This window comes from Panthera onca, chromosome A3, assembly GCF_046562875.1.
Source record: "Panthera onca isolate mPanOnc1 chromosome A3, mPanOnc1 haplotype 2, whole genome shotgun sequence".
Classification (NCBI taxonomy): domain Eukaryota; kingdom Metazoa; phylum Chordata; class Mammalia; order Carnivora; family Felidae; genus Panthera; species Panthera onca.
In genome coordinates this window covers 21,073,573-21,093,329 of record NC_138341.1, presented here as the reverse complement: position 1 = coordinate 21,093,329, position 19,757 = coordinate 21,073,573, and the positions used below count along the sequence as shown (strand labels likewise).

The 19,757-nt window shown below is 55.8% G+C and overlaps 2 protein-coding genes across 11 annotated transcripts in view; one reads left to right on the top strand and one right to left on the bottom strand.

Moving 5' to 3' along the window:
• OTOF (otoferlin) overlaps positions 1-8,034 on the top strand; it is a 93,782-nt gene extending 85,748 nt beyond the window's left edge. For 6 of the 8 annotated variants that reach the window (XM_078444878.2, XM_078444884.2, XM_078444883.2 and 3 more), the window contains 9 exons: positions 60-230; positions 872-1,032; positions 1,708-1,850; positions 2,234-2,322; positions 3,936-4,034; positions 4,166-4,407; positions 4,523-4,701; positions 4,793-4,893; positions 6,979-8,034. In XM_078444878.2, coding sequence (XP_078301004.1) covers positions 60-230; positions 872-1,032; positions 1,708-1,850; positions 2,234-2,322; positions 3,936-4,034; positions 4,166-4,407; positions 4,523-4,701; positions 4,793-4,893; positions 6,979-7,159 — 1,366 coding nt within the window. In that variant the 3' untranslated portion in view covers positions 7,160-8,034. Of the gene's footprint in view, positions 1-59; positions 231-871; positions 1,033-1,707; positions 1,851-2,233; positions 2,323-3,935; positions 4,035-4,165; positions 4,408-4,522; positions 4,702-4,792; positions 4,894-5,380; positions 5,475-6,978 lie in introns of all 8 variants that reach the window. The other 2 variants (XM_078444886.2, XM_078444885.2) reach the window with 1 other exon arrangement.
• Positions 8,035-8,542: 508 nt separating this feature from the next.
• DRC1 (dynein regulatory complex subunit 1) overlaps positions 8,543-19,757 on the bottom strand; it is a 46,009-nt gene continuing 34,794 nt past the window's right edge. For all 3 annotated transcript variants that reach the window (XM_078444887.2, XM_060644952.3, XM_060644965.3), the window contains 9 exons: positions 18,722-18,856; positions 18,206-18,438; positions 16,034-16,146; positions 14,706-14,795; positions 14,075-14,161; positions 11,591-11,775; positions 10,405-10,548; positions 9,970-10,072; positions 8,543-8,785 (listed from right to left, as the gene is read on the bottom strand). In XM_078444887.2, coding sequence (XP_078301013.1) covers positions 8,729-8,785; positions 9,970-10,072; positions 10,405-10,548; positions 11,591-11,775; positions 14,075-14,161; positions 14,706-14,795; positions 16,034-16,146; positions 18,206-18,438; positions 18,722-18,856 — 1,147 coding nt within the window. In that variant the 3' untranslated portion in view covers positions 8,543-8,728. The remainder of the gene's footprint in view (positions 8,786-9,969; positions 10,073-10,404; positions 10,549-11,590; positions 11,776-14,074; positions 14,162-14,705; positions 14,796-16,033; positions 16,147-18,205; positions 18,439-18,721; positions 18,857-19,757) is intronic.

Here is a 19,757-nt window from a genome sequence, read left to right as displayed (position 1 = left end):
GGCCCCACCCGGCTTCCCCGGCCAGACGCCCTCAGTCCTTCTAACCCCCACCCCGCCAGGTCCTTTGACATCGAGGCCTCCTTCCCCATGGAATCCATGCTGACAGTGGCCGTGTACGACTGGGATCTGGTAGGCACCGATGACCTCATCGGGGAAACCAAGATTGACCTGGAGAACCGCTTCTACAGCAAACACCGGGCCACCTGTGGCATCGCCCAGACCTACTCCATGTGCGTGGGGCGGGGGGCAGGGGCAGGGGTGGAGCAGGGGCAGGGGCGGGGCGGGCGCACCTGCCGCATCTTGACTCCAAAACCCAAGACTCAGAGATCGTGGTCTGGGAAGGTGGATATATTACAGTTTCGGTCCCAGTCCAGGCGTCCATCCATACAGACCGAGCAGACCACAGATTCTAACACAAGGAGAGAGCCGGGGGCGGGGGGGGCTTCTAGGACAGGGGAGGCCGGGCAAGGAGAGAACCCCAGGGCTGGGAAGAGGCCAGGCAGAGGCCACTGGGGATCCAGCCAGTCTCTGCCACTGACAGGCTGTGTGACTCTTGACACGTCCCCAAACTCTCTGGTTACCAGTGTCCTCGTGGGAGTCTCTGAAGTTCCAGAGGAGAGGGCACAGTTGGGGAATGGGTTGGGCTGTGTTGAGGGAGGCTGAAAGCTCATCCTCAGGACACGGGACACGTGAAGCTGGAGCCTGGGGTAAGAGGGATCAGCCTCGAGCAGCCCTAGTGTCTCGGGCAGGGCCTGCTTGCTGACATGGGGCAGCAGCCAACTTAAGAGAACTGGCGGGAACCAGCTGCCACCGGGGGATGGGCCCCAGCCCCACCCTGAGCCCCACGAAACCTGTGTGCCCCCTCCCACAGACATGGCTACAATATCTGGCGGGACCCCATGAAGCCCAGCCAGATTCTGACCCGCCTCTGCAAGGAGGGCAAAGTGGACGGCCCCCACTTTGGGCCCCCCGGGAGAGTGAAGGTGTCCAACCGTGTCTTCACTGGGCCCTCCGAGATCGAGGACGAGAATGGTAACAAGGCGCTGGAGACGGGGGGTGTCAGAGGCCAAGAGGGACCCACGCTTCCTGCGGCAGGACTTCAAGGCCTAGACTGGGGCGTCCTTAGACCCTCTGCCCATCAGCCTAGCGCCCCGCTCCCCTCTGCCCAGCCTCTGCCCTCCGGCACAAGCGCCTGGACACTTGTTGCCTACTCTCTCCCTCCCAGAATTCCTGTGGGGTAGGGAGCTTCTTCCCCTTCTACAGTGATTTGCCCAAAGTCACGTGGCCCTTCGGGGGCAGGGTGAGGGTGTGGGCCCAGGTCCCAGCTGACTCTCCCCACTCCTTTGTCACGTGGCACTTCCAGAGAACAGAGGAGACGCGTGCTGCGGAACTCATGCTGCGGCCCCGCAGGGTGCTGAGACAGGAAGTGGATTCCTCCCCTCCCTGCCCTCACAGCCCAGCAGGATTCTCCGGTCAGATTCCCCAGGCAGGGGAAACCCAAGAGCACAGGTCTCGCTGGGCCCCATGGGGCAGCTGAGAACTCGGGCAAGCCACGCTGCCCCCGTGCCTCAGTTTCCCCAACAGTAAAAGGAGACAGTATGGAGGAGTGATGGCTCAGGGGCCGCTCTGTGCCCCCGAGTCTAGCCCCAGCACGGGTCTCTTGCTGTGCTGAGGCCCTATGTGCCGCTGACCCACCGGCACCCACAGGTCAGAGGAAGCCTACGGAAGAGCACGTGGCTCTATCTGCCCTGAGGCACTGGGAGGACATCCCCCGCGTGGGCTGCCGCCTGGTGCCCGAACACGTGGAAACCCGGCCCCTGCTCAACCCTGACAAGCCAGGCATCGAGCAGGTGACGCTCGCCAGGCCTAGATCTCAGGTTCTTTGGTATCTGGGATCAGGGAGTCCCTACCTGGGCCCATAAAAATGGATCCTCCAACTATTCGCTGCCTTCCCAAAAGCCTGGAAGGCACTTTCCTAGCACGGCCCCTCACGGTAACTCCAGGGGCCTGTGCCTTTCCTTTGAGTGTGAGCCCCATGAGCTCAGGTGCAGCCTGCAGTGTCTCCCTTAGACACTGTGATTGGCTGTTGGTGAGGTCATAGGGATTCTGGCGTCCAAGGACGAAAACTGATGAACCGGGTCCTGAGGGAACAAAGGTTGGGAGGGAGGAGAGCTGGCCTTCCTGGGCAGGGAGGGAGTCCCTGGGGAGACCTGCCATGCCCTCTCTTCCATAGGGGCGCCTGGAGCTGTGGGTAGACATGTTCCCCATGGACATGCCGGCCCCTGGGACGCCTCTGGACATCTCCCCCCGGAAGCCTAAGAAGTGAGCTTCTGGGGCCCAGCACTACCTCCCCCATCTCTCGTCCCTCCCCCCATGGCCTTCATTCCTGTGGGAGCCCCAGGCCCAGACCACCTACATCACCTTGGTCAGTGGTGTTTCCCATGTGGCCTTCAGGGGGGAACAGGCAACCCATGGAGACGGCTATGGGGCCTACCCTAGGTGGGTCCCCTTTGCCAAGGCACAGCCATCCCCCCAGTGTGCGGGCAATGAGGTGATGTGTACTCACCAGCACCCTCCAGGGGACTCTCTTCCTCACAGCGGCATCACCCCTGAGAGCCCGCTCCCCTTGTCCCCACTCCAGGCTGTCATTAAGCTCTGCCAGGTTTTCTTTACAAGTGTTTAATGTTTATTTATTTTTGAGAGAAAGAGAACAGAATATGAGCAGGGGAGGGGCAGAGAGAGAGGGAGACACAGAGTCCGAAGCAGACTCTGGGCTCCGAGCTGTCAGCACAGAGACGGACGTGGGGCCCAAACTCATGAACTGTGAGATCATGACCTGAGCCAAAGTCAGACACCTAACCGACTGAGCCACCCAGACTCCCCAAGCTCTGCCAGGTTTTCTTTAAAACCCTTGCCGAGGAGGTATGTAGGAGTGAGCGCCTGGAAGAGGGGGGAAGTTGATAGAGTGGAAAGAGCACTGGATCAGGAGCCAGGCCACCTGCCTCTCCTAGTTGGCCCTGGCCAGGTCATTTTACCTCCCTGGTCCTTGGTTTTCCCATCTGGAAGGGGGCAGGATGGAGTTGCTGCCGCTTCTAACATCCTAGTGCCTGGAACCAGGGCCAACCGCATGGGTGGGGAAGTAGCACAGACCCCACACTCAGAGGGGCCCCACGCTCACTTCAAAATGGAAATATTTAAATTCTTAATGATTTTTTTAATAAAGGGCCCCACCTTTCCACTTTGCACCGGGCCCTGCAAATCATATGGCAAATTCTGCCTGGAATCGCCTCCAGGTCTGAGGTCACAGGTGTGCTGTCCCAGGGATGGCCACCAGGGGACACCCGACCCCATTGTGTCACCTGGCACTTGCAGTCCGGGGAGAGAGCCCCACTCTGAGGAAGGCGGAGGGGGCGACCCAACCTCACTCGTAAAGGCTGAAATGTACCTATTTATAATGACAATTACACCGCAAGGGGGAAAATCTTCTTCTGGGACAAGGACCTAAAGGAAACCAGATGCCACGAGCATGCCAGCTGCTGGGCCCACACGTAAACTTGTGTTAGACACAGTGTCTTCTGGCCTCTGGAGACTGAGTTCCTGCTGAGCCACCCCGCAGCAGCCACCCCTGCCCCTCCCAGGCCTGAGTCAGCCTCCCTGCCCGGGAGCGTGCTCTGTCCTGGCGAGCCGGCCAGACGGGCTTCCCCTAGGGTTCTCCTCACGACAGCCATGCCGGCCGGCTGACCCTCTCTCCCTCACCCGGGTCCCCTCCGCTCCCCTCCTTGCCCTCTTACCCGAATGGGCTCTCTGCACCCCAGCCTGGGCCAGCTCCCATGCTCACGAGTCCCAGCACTCCCCTCAGGTACCTGCCCCATCTACACCAAGACCCTGGGGCCGCCCCCACCCCCAGACTGCGAGCCAGCCTCTCCCCTGCCCAGGTATGAGCTCCGGGTCATCGTGTGGAACACAGACGAGGTGGTCCTGGAGGACGATGACTTCTTTACTGGGGAGAAGTCCAGCGACATTTTTGTGCGGGGGTGGGTGAGAGGGCCCCTGGCTGGGGGGTAGGGGTGCTGGGACGGGTGAGCCCACCTTCCCAGGAGGCCAGGGAGGAGGGAGGGGGCTCCCTGCGGGTGGCCACGGGTCTGGAGCTAACGGCACCCGGCAGGTGGCTGAAGGGCCAGCAGGAGGACAAGCAGGACACGGACGTCCACTATCATTCCCTCACCGGCGAGGGCAACTTCAACTGGCGCTACCTGTTCCCCTTTGACTACCTGGCCGCTGAGGAAAGGATTGTCATCTCCAAGAAGGAGTCCATGTTCTCCTGGGACGAGACCGAGTACAAGATCCCCGCGCGGCTCACCCTGCAGATCTGGGACGCAGACCACTTCTCCGCCGACGACTTCCTGGGTGCAGGGCTGGGGAGCGGAGGGGTAGGGCAGGGGGAGGCAGGGGCAGAGGGAGCCCACCCCGGTGGGGACCGACGGGACCCAGACTGTCAGAGCTGACTCCAAGGTTGCCACAGGGGCCATCGAGCTGGACCTCAACCGCTTTCCCCGGGGCGCCAAGACAGCCAAGCAGTGCACCATGGAGATGGCCACGGGGGAGGTGGACGTGCCCCTGGTTTCCATCTTCAAGCAGAAGCGCGTCAAAGGCTGGTGGCCCCTCCTGGCCCGCAATGAGAACGATGAGTTCGAGCTCACGGTGGGGACCGCCGCGGCTCCCGCAGAGGGCGAGGCAGGGCTGGGCCGCGCACCCCGCCTGAGCCCTAGGATCCTTCTGTTCCTTTCCACAGGGCAAGGTGGAGGCAGAATTGCATCTACTGACAGCGGAGGAGGCAGAGAAAAATCCGGTGGGCCTGGCCCGCAATGAACCTGACCCTCTAGAGAAACCCAAGTGAGTATGCTGCCTTGCCTGGCGCCCCTGCCACGCTGGTCCCTGGGGCCATGGGGGCAGGAAGGAGGGGCCAGAACTTTCTGGTCTTCTTGCTCCCACGCTGCAGGCACCTCTGGCGTTCTCTAGCCCTTTCAGGGCAGTAGCCTCATTGCGAGGGAGCCTCCTCCCTTCTCCGCTTCCGTCTGGAATGCACCCCTCGCTCTGAACCGGGGCACAGGCGACCGGGCTTCCGTGCAGGGGCTCAGCCCCTCTCCCAGGGAAGGCCCCATTTCACAGACTGAAATGCTCTTCCTCGTTTTTGCCAGAAGCTAGCGGGCTAGGGCCCCAGGGGGGCCCTGATGGCTGGGGAGGTGCCGGGAAGTGCGCACGCTCAGCCCAGGGTGCTCAGCCCAGGGTCACCCGCCTGTTGCAAGACCCCTGACCACACCCTGAGCCTTCATCCTCCGTGTCCTCTTTCCGTGCTCCCTCCGCCCTCTCACTGCTCCAGGCGGCCAGACACGAGCTTCATCTGGTTCTTGAACCCTCTCAAGTCTGCCCGCTACTTCCTATGGCACACAAGCCGCTGGCGGTTCCTCAAACTGGTCATCCTCGCCCTCTTCCTCTGCTCTGTGCCTGGCTACCTGGTCAGGAAGACCCTGGGGGCCTGAGCCTGGCATCCTGCTGGCTCTGGTCCTCCTCACTTCTTCCTCCGGACCCAGGGCCGATGAGCTTGGCAGCATGCAGAACACACACACACACGCACACACACATGCACACACACACAGGGCACGCACACACACACAGCAACTTGCAGGCTGTCAAACGGTACCACGGGCTCTCAGAACTAAAATCACTGTTTTACATGAGCGCGTGTCAGGCCAGAGAGGCGAAGCAACTCGCCTAAGGTCGCCCAGCAGATTAGGGCTAAGACCCAGCCTCGGCTTTCAAATTGCCACCCAGTCTTCTGAGCACCACCCCACCTCCTGTCCTCGTGACAGACCAACAGATACTAACCCAGGGCCATTGGCAGAAAGAGTTGACATGAGGACAGGGAACGGGGAGAGGGTTTGGCTAGGATTAGCCAGCAAGGCCTGACTAGTTCCTACCAGCATTCCCCTCTGGGCCCAGAGCCATTTTCTGCCAGGCAGGGCGGTAAGGAACCCCATCCAGTTCCCACATTTTTGCAGCCAGCTGAGTGGCTATTCAGGGCCGGGCACCGCGCCTAGCGTTTCACATGCACTTTCTCTCCTTACCCTTTCACTGACCCCGGAGGCAGGGTCCACTAGGCACCCCACTGCGTAAGGGAGGAAACTGAGGCTCAGACAGGCGTCCAACTTGCCCGTCACCGCTAAGGCTGGAAACCAGGTGCCCTGCGCCTGGCTCTGGGAGGGCATGGTCTGTGTCCTCCGGCGGCCGCTGGCCCAGGAGGTTGAAAAAGCATACCCGGTACTGGAATTTTATATCTTGACATCTTATAAAACCTACCGTTCCTGTAACGTAAACCACAGAAGGTAAAGCTTAGCAAGCCCCTTTTGGCCGGGAGTCTGTGCAGAAGGCAGAGCCGTAACCCCACCCCGACAGCGGGCAGGTGGTTGAGTGTGGCTGGCGCCCCAACCGGGGCTCCTCAGACCCTGGGCAGGGCCTGGTGGGGCCAGAAGCCCCTGTTCCTCAGAAAAGGGGGAGAGGTTGAGGAACACGGATTCACAGAAAGACAACGGGGGCCGAGCCTGGAGCACGTACAACGAGCCGCTAAGTAGACGAGGTTCCCGGGAATCAGAAGAGCCTGCAGCCCTGCGGCTGCGTCTTCACATGGTGAGCGGCCAAGGCCAAGGCCAAGGCCGCCATCGTCCAGGTGTTGGCTGGACGGCTGCCCGACTGCCAGAAAGCCCTCCGGGCCTGGGGAGGAGGCTGGGGGCCAAAGAGTCCCACCAAGTGCACAGGAACGCAAGCAGCAAACCTAGTGCTTAGAAAGGGCTAGAACCTGGCTCCGGCACTCACTACTTTGGGGACCGGGGCTGCGTCAGGGCCCGTGGGAGTCTAAGAAGGCTGAGGGCCTGGGGTGCCCTGGAGAGGCCCGCTGCCTGACCGCGGCCTCCCCTCCCCCAGCCGGCCTGACACCGCCTTCGTCTGGTTCCTCAACCCCCTCAAGTCCATCAAGTACCTCATCTGCACGCGGTACAAGTGGCTCATCATCAAGATCGTGCTGGCGCTGCTGGGGCTGCTCATGCTGGCCCTCTTCCTCTACAGCCTCCCCGGCTACATGGTCAAGAAGCTCCTGGGGGCGTGAAGCACCCCCCCCCACCGCCCCCCCAGGCCTAGCTGCTGCTCCCCGCCCCACCCTCCCGCCTGGACCTGTGCCTTTGCCCCTCCTCTGGCATGGACCTTGCACTCTCCCTGGGGAGCTCGAGAAGCCCAGTGTCCCCCCCCCCCCTTGCAGCCTCCTGCTTGCCGGGGTGGTGACACCCCTGCCCCTGCCCCACCTGAGCCGGCTGCGGGCCTCACCCCACCCCTCTGACCCCTGCCCGAGGGGTGGGAAGTGTGGGCAGGGGTGGGGGTCTGCCCCTCCTTGCTGAGGCACCACTTTCTTCAGGCCCTGGCTCCAGGGAGGCCACCCCAGATGCCCCCAAGGCCCTCCAGTGGAAGAGTAAAACTTTAATGGAATTGACTGAGAATCCCATCGCGGGCCAGTGCCCAGAGCTATAAAAAAGAATGAGTAAGCAGAAAGCATCATCCTCCCTCCCCAACAGAATCCTGTGAGGACAGCCACACCACCAGTCTGTTCTGCAAACGTGGGCCAGGCCCTTCCTACCAATGGTGGGGAGGTGGCTGCTTCCTCCCTGCCGCCCTCCGAGAGTGGATCTTCTTCCCGCCCGGGAGGCACCCCGGTGGGAGCACAAGCCCAGTCCCGGCCCTGCCTGTGGGTTTTCATCGCTTCCCAGAGCTTCCTCCACCCGGACCAGTGCTCAGAAGCCTAGATGAGGAGCAGTGAGAGTGAACCCCTGTGCCCCACCCCCACCCCAGTGCTGACCCACCCGCCCTGCCAGGACCTCATTTCGGCCGGGCAGCGGGATGGTACTTGCAGTGAGAGCTGGGTTTCTCTTGGCTGTTGTTCCTTTCTTGCGTGGTGATTTTTCTCTTAATAATAAAAGAATGAAACACTGAGCTGACAGGTCTCCAGTTGGCCAAGCTGGGGGACCAGGATAGGGGCGCGAGGTCTGTGAGCACTCTGAGGATGGCAAACTGAGGACCAGCTGGGCCCCTCTGGCTTTTCCCCTTTGGGTAAGTGGCCTCAAGGCCCAGGGTTGAAGGAGGGCCTAAGGCACTGGGCCACCTGCCCAGGACACCTGCCCAGGGCACCTGCAGGCTGCCCACAGGAGGAGCCTCACACTATACCAGGTGGAACCAGGGACCCCAAAAACTCACAAAAAGGGTCCTGCAGGCCCAAGGACAGTCAGAACACTTAAGACCTTGCAAGAGCCCCAAAGCTCCAGCCTCCACTCACAGAGCTGCTCCAAATGCAAGAAGGAAGTCCCATGCCACCGGCCTGGGTCCAGTCTCACAGGGACTCATACCACAATCTGAGGTGGGGACAAAGTCCCCTCGTGACACAGAGGTGGGGTCACCGGCCAGGGTCTCACTGGACCTGACCTCTCTGAAAAGATTCAGCCACAACCTTTTAAAGACTTTAATCAATCACGACTACAGGATACAGGTAACCCCTCCCGTGGCCTTATTTTGACAGGCCCTATCCCAGTAGCTCTGGAAAATCCAGAGTAGTCCCAGGCAGCTCCCCAGGTGAAACGTGCCAGCCCTGGCACCCACATACACCGTAACAGCAGCCTTTGGAGGTCCGGCTCTATTTGGTGGGCGCCCGTAACACCTGAGTTGGTGGAACATGCAATTCAGAGTTTATCTGGAAAAGAGAGAGTAAAGGTCATTACAGTTTCCCCAGGGCCCTCCTGCTTCATGACCTCTGCGGGTCAGGTGCATGTGTCGGCTCTCCTAAGGGCTCCAAACCTCAGCAAGCGTTTCCCCTCTGCCGAGCGCTTCCGGATGCCTGGGAAAGCCCATGGTCTGCCTTCCTTTGGAAGAGAAGTCCTAAGGTTTCTTGTTTGGCTTCTGCTCCAGCTAGCTGACCTCTGGTAATGTTCTGAACCTTCTGCCCTGAGCCACTCTCCTACATCTTCCCTCTACCCCCTCCCACCACCTGCGCATCCCGTCCCCAGTCTAGCCCTGCCTTCCTTCCTCCTCCCCCATCCTCTGCATGCAGCGGCATCGACGACAGCATGGACAGTCCTCTAATGACTGTTACGGGGCCACACATCCCCAGTTCCCGGGCTTGTGGCTGGCCTCGGTCACCTCTCACACACACAGCTGATGATGGAGGGCGTACCCCCAGCCCAGGGTGTCATGACCCTCCCGGCCCACAGTCTCAGCGCCGCGTGAAGCATCCCACACTAGCAGAGCGGAGCCAGCAACTACGTTACGAAGGGATTCTAACCTTAGAAGCAGAGACGGTGAGATTCCTCCCTTGCAGGCCATGGGGAAGTTGCCCCAAATATCACCGGAGTGGGCAGGAGTGAGGACCGGGGAATACCTGCCCCAGCTGGAGCCTCCTCTCGCCATGTCACATTCCGGGCCAGACAATCTGGCCCAGCAGAATGGGCAAGAGTCTCCCAGTTTTGATTCTCCTCTCTGGGAGAATGACTTGTGCCCTATCGACCTCACAGAGGGGATGTTAAGACCAAAGAAGAAACTCCATAAGGAAGGGCTCTCTGGGCTGTGACGCTCTCGGCGGGATCGGGTCCCGCTTCCGAGAGACGTCCAACAAGCATCTGGCACCAAGGACCATGGGCATCAAAAGGGCACTATTACAACCCACACGTCCTGGAGGAGACTTGGGGCAGCGTCCAAAGTCCAAAGGACTCCCTTGTCGGATAATTCGGGCCCAACTTGAGGTGTGACGGTTGCTATGTCATGGCACATCCCAAGCCTCCCTTGCTTCCAGTGAGGGGTGGGACTCTACTTCCTAACATCCGCTCCAGTCCCGCTTCCTGCCACGGCCTCCTGCCCACCCTCCTCGTCCCCGTCGCCCACCTTGGAATCTAGATACTGCTGAAGCAGCATCTGGAGCTCTGTGTTCTGCTTCTCCAGGGAGTTGTTTTCTATCAGCAGCTTGGCCCTCTGTGTCAGGACGAAGCTTTGGGTGGAAAAATCCATTAGAGGCTCATCGAACGCTCCAAATCTACCAGGCAGGGGCCAGGATCTCTATGTCTCTGTGCCGGTTGGAGCTGGGAGAGGAGCCCTGAAGCTTCACCCGCCCGAGCAACCTTCCTGCCCCGAACACACCGGGCTAGGAACCGAATAAGGAGCGAGGGGCCAGCCACCCAATGCCACATGACCCCCCAACAGGAGCTTTCCCTCCAAAGACAGCTTTTGTCTCCAAGCCAGGGGGTGGCCACTGCAAGCAGGATCCTTCTCCACGCACTGCCTGGCTCCCTCCTTCTCCTGGGCTGTGACCTACACACTTACTGGTATTTCTCCAAGGCCGTGTACAGAGCGTCCCAGAGGTTCTGCGTGGCGTAAGGGATAACCGTGGCCATGGCCTCCCAATACGCAGAGTCCTTTGAGGTGTCTCGCACATACTTCACCACCTTCACTGGGGCCGGGGGGTCCCTGGGGGTTAAGAGCAGCAGTACCGTCACCCCCACCTGGCACCCCCCCAGGCTCCCACGCAGCGCCAGCCATGGTGCCTGTCCCTCCCGGACTTGCTGCCTGCAGACCTGTCCCCTTCCCACTCAGCTGTGCGAGTGTCGCGGTTTACGGCTGATTCTCAGAAAGTGCACATGCCTATCATCAGTGTCCCTGATTCTGGTGCCATTGTCACCTTTGTGAAAGCATCACTGGGGTTCTATCCACCCCCCCTTCTCTCAGCCAGTTTACCTCATTGGCTTTACATCCCACTACGATGCCCGTTTCCTTCACTAGTGCATCCAAACGGCTCTCAAATTCCGGCATCCCCTCGAGGATAGCCTTGACCCAGGATATCAACGCCTCCACCTAGACGAACCTTCCGGCTGCTCTCCTTGTATCCAGCGTCACCCCCATCCCTGCCACCAAATGGATCTTTCTAACATGCAAGCCTAATCATGGCTCCCCCACTGCTTAAGACCATGTTGTGGCTCCGGTCTACCCAAGAGTAAAGGCAAAGGTCCCAGCCATGGCAGGCGCAGCTCTCCAAGATTTGGCCCAGCTCCCCTACCCACCGGTCCCACTTCCCAGGGAAGACCCTGACACCAGCCACACCTCTGCCACGATTCTCGAACACACCAGGCCTTTCCCCACACTGTGACACCTTGAAATGCTCTTTCCCCCACTGTATCCATGTAGGAAAAGCCGGTTCTGGTGCGTCTCTTCCTAAAGCCCTCTCTGACTGCTGTTGGTAACACCTGGTATAGGCTCTGACCATGGTCCCGATCACAAGGTGTGATCTCTGCGGGCCGACACAGTGCAGACCCCAGTGAATGGCTGTGGAATGAACGACGAATGAGAAAATGCAAATCGCTTCTACGCCCCTTCCTTTCATCCGTGTCCACTGACGCCTCCAGCCCTCCCCATCCCTTTCCTCCTGCCCAGGTGCTTGCCCGGCACTGGGATCTGCTCGGCCCTGGCTCAGCCTGGCTTCCCCAGGCCTCGGGCAAGCCCTCCAGCACCACACCTGGGCTTCCTCAGACCCATGACAAAGGCCTCCAGGATCTTGAGGACGTCGTTGGGGTGGATGAGCGTGGGAGAAGGGGGGACCTCCTTCTCTTCTGGCTCCCCTCCCACAAGGCTTTCCTCCTTCTGTCTCTCGAGGTCTGTCTGCTCTCCTGGGTCCAGGGCCGACATCAGGCTTGTTTGCTCCTGTGGGAGTGAAAGATTCCAGGGGCTGATCTGGAGAAAGGCGCCAGGGTGACTATGGATTGGGGCACACAACAAGCCTAAGTGTATGAAGACAGAGAAAAAAAAAAACAGAGAAAAGTTTACAGAAAGTTACGGAACAGATGCAAAGGTAGATGTTTTCAGGAAGGAAGAAATGGTGAGGGGAAAGAGTGGAAAAGAGGGGGCATGGGATCTTCCAAACAGTGATAATCTTCTATTTCTAGATCGGGATTCATAGGTGTCCATTCTATTGAAATCCATAAGGCTTATGCTGGATGTATGTATATTTTTGAATCGTAACACATGTTACACTTGAATTTTTAAAATCAAAAGAAGTCCTCCTGTCTTGTAGTTCATTCAGTTCACACCCCACAGGCAAACCTACATCATCGGTTTCTTATGTATCCTTCCAAAGAAATACTAAGGTCCACTCGGGCACATGCTTTCCCTCCTGTTTTGACAAAACGATACTCTACTACATGCACAGGTCTGCACGTTGCATTTTTCACATACCAATAAACCTTACAGATCTTTTCGCATAAATACGTAAAGAACTTCTTTGTTCTTCTTCTTTTTTTTTTTTTTTTTTTTTTACATTTATTTATTTTTGAGAGACAGAGAGAGACAGAGCACAAGTTGGGGAGGGGCAGAGAGAGAAGGAGACACAGAATCCGAAGCAGGCTCCAGGCTCTGAGCCATCAGCACAGAGCCCGATGCGGGGCTCAGACTCACAAACCATGAGATCAGGACCTGAGCTGAAGTCGGACGCTTAACCGACTGAGCCACCCAGGCGCCCCTGTTCTTTTTTTTTAATTGCATTAATATTCTGTTTTGTAGATGCACTACTTAGTAGGTAATCAAGTCCTATAAGATGGAATTGTAGGTTGTTCTCACTATTCTCCCATTTCGAGCATTGCTGCAGTGTATAAGCTACAAATAAACACATTCTTTCAAATGTATTGAGACATATCTGCAGAATGAAATCCTGGAAGAATTGCAGGGTAAATACAGTTTTGTAATTGGTGCCACCAAACGGCCCTCCACGGAGGCTGCAACAATCTACTCTCCCAGCAGTGCCTGTTTCCCACACCTCGGCCATCACTCTGTGCAGTCAAACTGGCAGAGTCTTGCCAACCTGACAGGTGAAAATGGAATTGGGGCAGTTTTAATTTGCACTTCTTTTATTACGACAGGCCTGCTTACCTTTTCATATGTTTAAAAGTTATTTGTATTGCCTCTTACAGGAGATATTTGTTCATATCCCTTATCTGTTCCATGAAGTTGTGGCTGTTTTTTCCTGATTGGTTTATATGAGTTCTTTGTATATTAAGGAAACTGGCCCTTAACTGCAATGTAAGTTAAAAAATATTTCCCCCCACGCCTGGGTGGCTCCGTCAGTTAAGCGTCCGACTTCGGCTCAGGTCATGATCTCACGGCTCAAGGGTTCGAGCCCCATGTCGGGCTCTGAGCTGACAGCTCGCAGCCTGGAGCCTGCTTCGGATTCTGTGTCTCCCTCTCTCTGCTCCTCCCTTGCTCTCTCTCAAAAATAAATAAACATTAAAAAAAAATTTTTTTTAATTCCCCCAACTGTCATCTGTATCTTCACTTTGCTTATAGTGATTTTTGTCTTACAGGATTTTTTTGTTAATGTCATCAAATAGATCTTAGTTTTCCCTCTTTACGGCTTCTAGGTTTTGTTCACTCAGGCAACACTTTTTCATTTTTTTTCAATCCTTTTTTTAAATTAAGTTTAAATTAAGTGTAAATTAAGTTTATTTTGAGAGAGAGAGTGTGTGCACATGGGAGGACAGAGAGAGGGAGAGAGAGAATCTCAAGCAGTCTGTCAGTATGGAGCCTGACGTGGGGCTCGATCCCACAAACCATGAGCTCGTGACCTGAGCAGAAATCTGATGCTTCGCTGACTGAGTCACCCAGGAGACCCAGCCAACCCTTTTTGAAAGCATGTCAGGATACTCCCCCCAGGGGCCAGCAATACTAAAAATAATTTTTAGTCAAGTGTTAGGGATCAAAATATTCAGAACTTGGTGGGCCCAGGGCTCATAGTGGCTGAGGCCTGGCTGTGAGGGAGAACAGCCTCTCATCCCCAGCCATCCTTCCCACCGCAAATAGAAAAAGTGACAATATTAAGGAAAATACTAAGTTAGCTCTCTCTGACATAAAGCCCTCACTATTTTTCCAGGAGTATTACTCAAAGACAACAATGCCCTCTGGAGGCTTCCAGAATTTCAAATGCTCTCGTTTTGATTGAACTTCACATTACCTGACTGGAGGGTGAATGATGAACTCGGTATTTGAGGAAGAAGTTCACCAGTTTGTACAAGTCGTCCTCACTTTCAATCCCAAGGGCCTGGGGGAAAACAGGAGGATGGCTCAAACACCAGAGCAGGAAGGCCCCCGGCTGCTGCGGGAGTTCAGAGACCCTCCGCTCCTAAGAGCGGGAGGCTTGTCTTGTTCCCCTGAACATCCCCAGCACCCGCCATGGCCCAGAGTGAGGCCATTCAACACTGGGGAAGCACAGCGAGACCACGGCAGAACAGAACAACGTTGCTCAGAGTCAGGAACAGCCCGATACAGGCCTGGTGGGTGTAAGAATGCTGAAGGAGGCTGAACACACATCCGACTTTAAGGGTGTAGGGGAGAACCCACAGTCTGAGAGCTGAGTCGTGAGGGAGAGAAGCTGGTAGAGGAAGCGTCGGGGGTGGGAGACATCTAAACTCCATGGCCAATTTGTTGCATGGAGAATAAGGAAAGGGAAAGATGTGCCAGCCCAGGGAAGCCCCGGAAGACCCATATCTACTCCCAGGACTGAGGAAATGTTGCAAAAAACATAGGGGGCTGTCTTAGAATGAGGCCCCCGCCACCCCCGGTCAACTCAGCCCAGTGGGACTCACTGAGAAGATGGCGTCCAACTTGAGCAGATAGCACTCGCTCTTCTCCAGGGGACGGAGAAGGCTCAGCAGCTTGCTCTCTATGAGGAAACCCTGAGAGGGAAGAGGGTTGTCTCCAGTCAGACACAGGTTTCAGAAACCAGTGCTCGGGTGTGCAGCCTACCTCTGTGTGACGAGCCAGCGGTGAATCCACAGAGCAGGACCTCAGGGATGAGACTGGGGCAGCAGGGGCCCCAGAGGAAGGCCTTCCTAGGATGCCTAAGGGGCCCTTCCCAGGGGCAAACCCAACGCTCACCATGGATTTAGTCCCCCAACCCCCCACCTAAGAAAGGGTGCTGCCTCATCTCACCCACAAGCCACTGGGCAAACACCTGAGTTCTGCACAGCCGCCCAGACCTCATCGAGTCACAGATTCTCACCCGTCCAGTGTCACTGCACTCCTGTGCTAGCCCTCAGATATCTACAGGACGGGGCAGTAGGCACAGAGCTGGAGGAGGGGAAGGCACGGAGGCAGATGAACACGCCGTGTCACAACACGGTGCGCACAAAGTTGGCAGTGAGTGGGAAGACTGGGGGCCCGGCACCCACTCTGAGCTGGGAACGCCTGGGGGAGGGCCCCTGGCCGAGGGGGCTGCCGGCACAAGCCTGCAAATAGAGAGAGGAGTACCTGCCTGCCGTCCCGTTCAGCGGGAGCCCCCTCAGCGGCAAGAGTCGGCTCTTGGCCAAAGACAACTGTCCCAAGGGGACGGGAGGCCGGCAGGCCTTGCATCTCCTTTAATCTCCGCTCAGAACTGCAGGACCTAAACGCACACCGGTCACGTCCCGTGATGCCGCCCCCCGCCCCCCCCCCCCCAAGCTGAGCCAGCCCGGCACACCCTTCACACTAAATCTGGTGGGTTTGCTAACACACACAGCGGGTGGCCAAAGCCTGACACACCCAGAGTCATCACAGACTGAGCTCCCAGACAAAGGCCACATCAGGTGGCCACACTACTTGGCAGGTGGGTTCACAGATGGGAGGCTGGCGCCCCTTCTCTTGCAGAATGAGCTTTTTTTTTTTTTTATCAGCAAGGTGTCTGTGGACCGACCTGGCCCACACCTGACCGACCCACTAAGGGAGGACCCAGTTGGCAGCTGGGGCAGCTCTGAAGCATGGCCTCTCAAGGTAAACGACCCCAGCTCTGCTCCCAAATGCCTGTGCACCCCTGCCTCCGGGCCACGTCCGGCTGGGCCAGGGTTGTCAGAAGCAGCACACGAGAAGCAAGTGCAGAAGGTCAGCAAAGCCACCGGCCGGGAGTCCCTGTGGCGCAGCCCCGTGCACCCGGCCTCACCGACTCGTCACACAGGAGCATCAGGATCTTTCTGGTCGTTTTCATGGAAACTTGCTTTGGCAGGTCGAGGTAAGACTCTGCTTCTGAGGTGGCCTCCTCCGTCCCCTCCTCTTCTGCAGGCGGGGCAGAGAGAAGAGAGGGTGGGAGAGAAAAAGAAGATAACTGCTTGTCCTTGTTGACTTTGAGAAACAGCCGAACGTCCTTCCTTGAGAAAATTTACCTCTTAAAAAGCCGAAGAAAGCCTGGTGTGTGGGGGAAAACAGGAAGGCTGGGGATTGGAATAAGAGACTAGCCGGAGAATTCTGCCATTCTATAACCCTTCACTTTCCTAAGTTTCATCGACCTGGAAACATCATACTCAAAACCCGGCCGTGACCAGGGAGTGGAAGGGAGAGGATGAACCCATTTATAGGTTTTACTAGTTTGCTCAAAAGATAAAATGAGATAAGATAAATGAAAATATTTTTGAAAAGTACAAGATGCCAACTTGCTGGTGGAACTACAAAATGGCGCCATCCGTATGGAACAACACCCAGTAACGTCACAGAGGCATTTGCCCTTTGATCCAGCAGTCCTGCTTGTAAGGGGCTAGCCCAACAATTCACCAGGAAACACATGCGAACACAAACGCACGCAGCTTTTTATCGCTGCGTTGTTCGCAATAGCACAAACAAGCAGACAAAAACCTGCCAATATCCCAAGTGGCCACCAACAGAACACTATTGGAATAAGTCATAGCACGGCCACACGACACCATACCAAATAAAAATGGAGGAAAGCATGTTTCTTCTCACTACCATAAACTGATCTTCTCCAAGATATTTGGTAAGTGAAAAAAGCAAGACGGAGAAAAGCGTCATTTAAAAAGTGGGTCTACATGGGGCGCCTGGGTGGTTCAGTCGGTGGAGCGTCCGACTTCGGCTCAGGCCATGAATCTCATGGTTTGTGGGTTCAATTCCCGCGTTGGGCTCTGTGCTGACAGCTCGGAGACTGGAGCCTGCTTCGGATTCGGTCTCCCTCTCTCCTGCCCCTCCCCCACTCACACTCTGTCTCTCAAAAATAAATAAATGTTAAAAAGAATTTTTTTAAGTGGGTCTACATAAATATAAACAAATATATATATATACATACATACATACATACATACATACATACATATACATATTTGTTTTAAAAAAGCAATGGAAAGAGAAACCATACATTTTTAGATAACTACCTATAGGAGAGGGATAAAATAGAAGAGAGAGGATAAAACTTCTTTGAGTATACCTTGTTCTGTACATTTGACTTTGGAAACATGTCAGCATTCTACATAACTATAAAACAAAATTAAGTTGTAAAAAGCAATCCCTAATTATCAAAAGTAAAACAAAACAAAAGGACCTAAATATGTATTCAGATGGTGACCTAACCAAACAGAAACTATTTGAAGTGACTTTAAGAGACAGCCATCTGTGGGGCACCTGGGTGTGCCAGAGGGACCCACAAGCCAACAGGAGGAGACTCCCACGGGCCGAAAATGGGACAATTTGGGCACCAGTAAGGGAAAATAAGTGCAATAAACCAAAACACATCAGATGTGTTTAAATCCAATCTGTCCGTAATGATACTCGCTTTAGAAAATGCCATTGGTCACTCTTGGAAGATGCTAGAGACCCAACCCATTTATTCTGAAAGCTACTAAATAGAGAAAGGACAAGCATCTATTCTGCTTTTCCTGTATGAACTGTACCTCGGGGTAGCAAATAGCTGATGAGGACAAGAGTCTCTTTTCAGAAGTATTCCAGCTAATAAATGAAGACATCTGATAGAATTTAGAGTGTCACCGTTTTGCAACCCCTAAGGCCATTAATGGATCTTAGACAAGGACTCCCAATGGTTGCTAGCCTCGCAAAGAGACACCCTGATGTTAGTTTATCCCAATGGAAGCATGCCACAGTGTACTTAGCAAAACTACACTGACCCTGAATCTGATCAAGCTTCTGGATAGAACTACCAGACTATAATGGAGGGAAGAGGGTAAAGCTATAGGTTAAATTAGAGACTCTGAACCTCCCAGCTACGAGACCTCTTCTCCCCCTTCTCTGGCCTTCAGTTGGCTTGTCTGTGAGATGAATATGTTGACCCTACAGTTTTACGGGCCCCCCAGCTCCAGGACTCCATTCCAGATACCTGTTTGAATCAGCACTTCTTCTAATATCTGTGTAGCAGACCTCTGCTGCTGCTGAGATATAGGTCCCACATTCCTCAGGAACCAGAAATCAGGTGCGGTCCAGGGGAGCCCCAGATGCTGGGTGTGGATGATCCTGTCCACATCAAAGGCTTTGCTTATCAGATCCTTTGCCTCTTCTTCATTCATCAGCCAAATCTCTCGGAACCGCTTGTCATCAAGAAGAGCAAAATGCCTGTGAAGGAGAGTTGCTCAGCATGGCCAGCGGACCCCGGGGCCTGGCCAGGGTGCCCTCCGTTAGCAGTGGGGCGAGAGCTGGGGCAGCGCCGGGGTGCAATCCGGGCCCCGGGCCGCCGGGCCTCACCCATGATAGCCTGGAGGCCATCCCCACAAGTCTCGAGAGAAGGCGGGTGACAAGCCAGTACAGGGGGCGGAGAAGACGGCCCGCTAAGACTCTTAGTGCCTGGGCCCACCTCTGTTCTAGGGCACGTGCCGTGGGAGCCAGGTCCCCAAGATACCTCATGGCTTTCTGTAGCTCCTTGAACTGCGTCACAAGGCGTATGTAGTCGGAGGTTAGTGACTGGTTCTCCTCCTGAAACTGTCTGATCTGCCTGGTGTATTTTGATCTCAGGTTGTTAAGTATATCATGCAGGCTGGGAGGAAGGGGAGAGAAGTTCATCTGTAGCTGAACAGAAGCCGTGACGTACGTTCCCCTCAGCTGCTTCACACGGGTCTACAGAACCCAGGGTCAGGTTAGCGCAAGCGCCGAAGATCCTCCCATTTGTTCCAAAACCCAGCTGCCCTGATTGCGATCAAAGAAAGGAAGGCAGCAGGAGGTGAGGGGATTGTCCAGAACTAAACTCATTTAGAACAGTCCAGAAGCCCAGACCCACTGAGGGGCAGTCTCCTGCTCAGGAGTGTGACTGAATCCTTCACAACACGCCATCTGGGAGTGTGTCCACATCCTCAACCTCACAGTATTTAAGAAGCGTATCTCAACTATTTCACTGCCATGATTTGGATGTTCCTTTCACTTCTAAAACAAGAAAACTAGAAAGGGAAAAAATTAAAACCTCACGGCACAAGTCTATGATATATGAGTTCTCCATCCTCAAAAAGCTGACACAGGTCACAAGCCCAATAACTCATTCATTCATTCATTCATTCATTCATTCACTTGAAAGGTCTCTCGCACGCCAAGGATCTGTTTGAATCCAAAAGATGAATACAAGGCATATGTTTGGACAAAAGGCACTATCGGTTCAGCCAGAAACAAAGAAAAACAAACACTCGTCACGGTGGAGTGAAAGCACCGTGGGGGTGGTTTACACAGGGTGCCAGGGGAGCCCAGAGGAGAGGCAGGGAACTTACCCTGGCCTGGAGGCAAGGGGAGTGGTTGAAGGTTCCAGCACGGAGAGAGACAGTGATAGCCTGGTCAAGGGCACTGGGAGTCCGGGCATGCCACGGGTCCACATCTCACTGCTCTGGGAGCTCTGTGCATGGAGACTCGCCTCATGAAATATGCGTGGCAGGCATGGCTTTTAGACCCAGGAC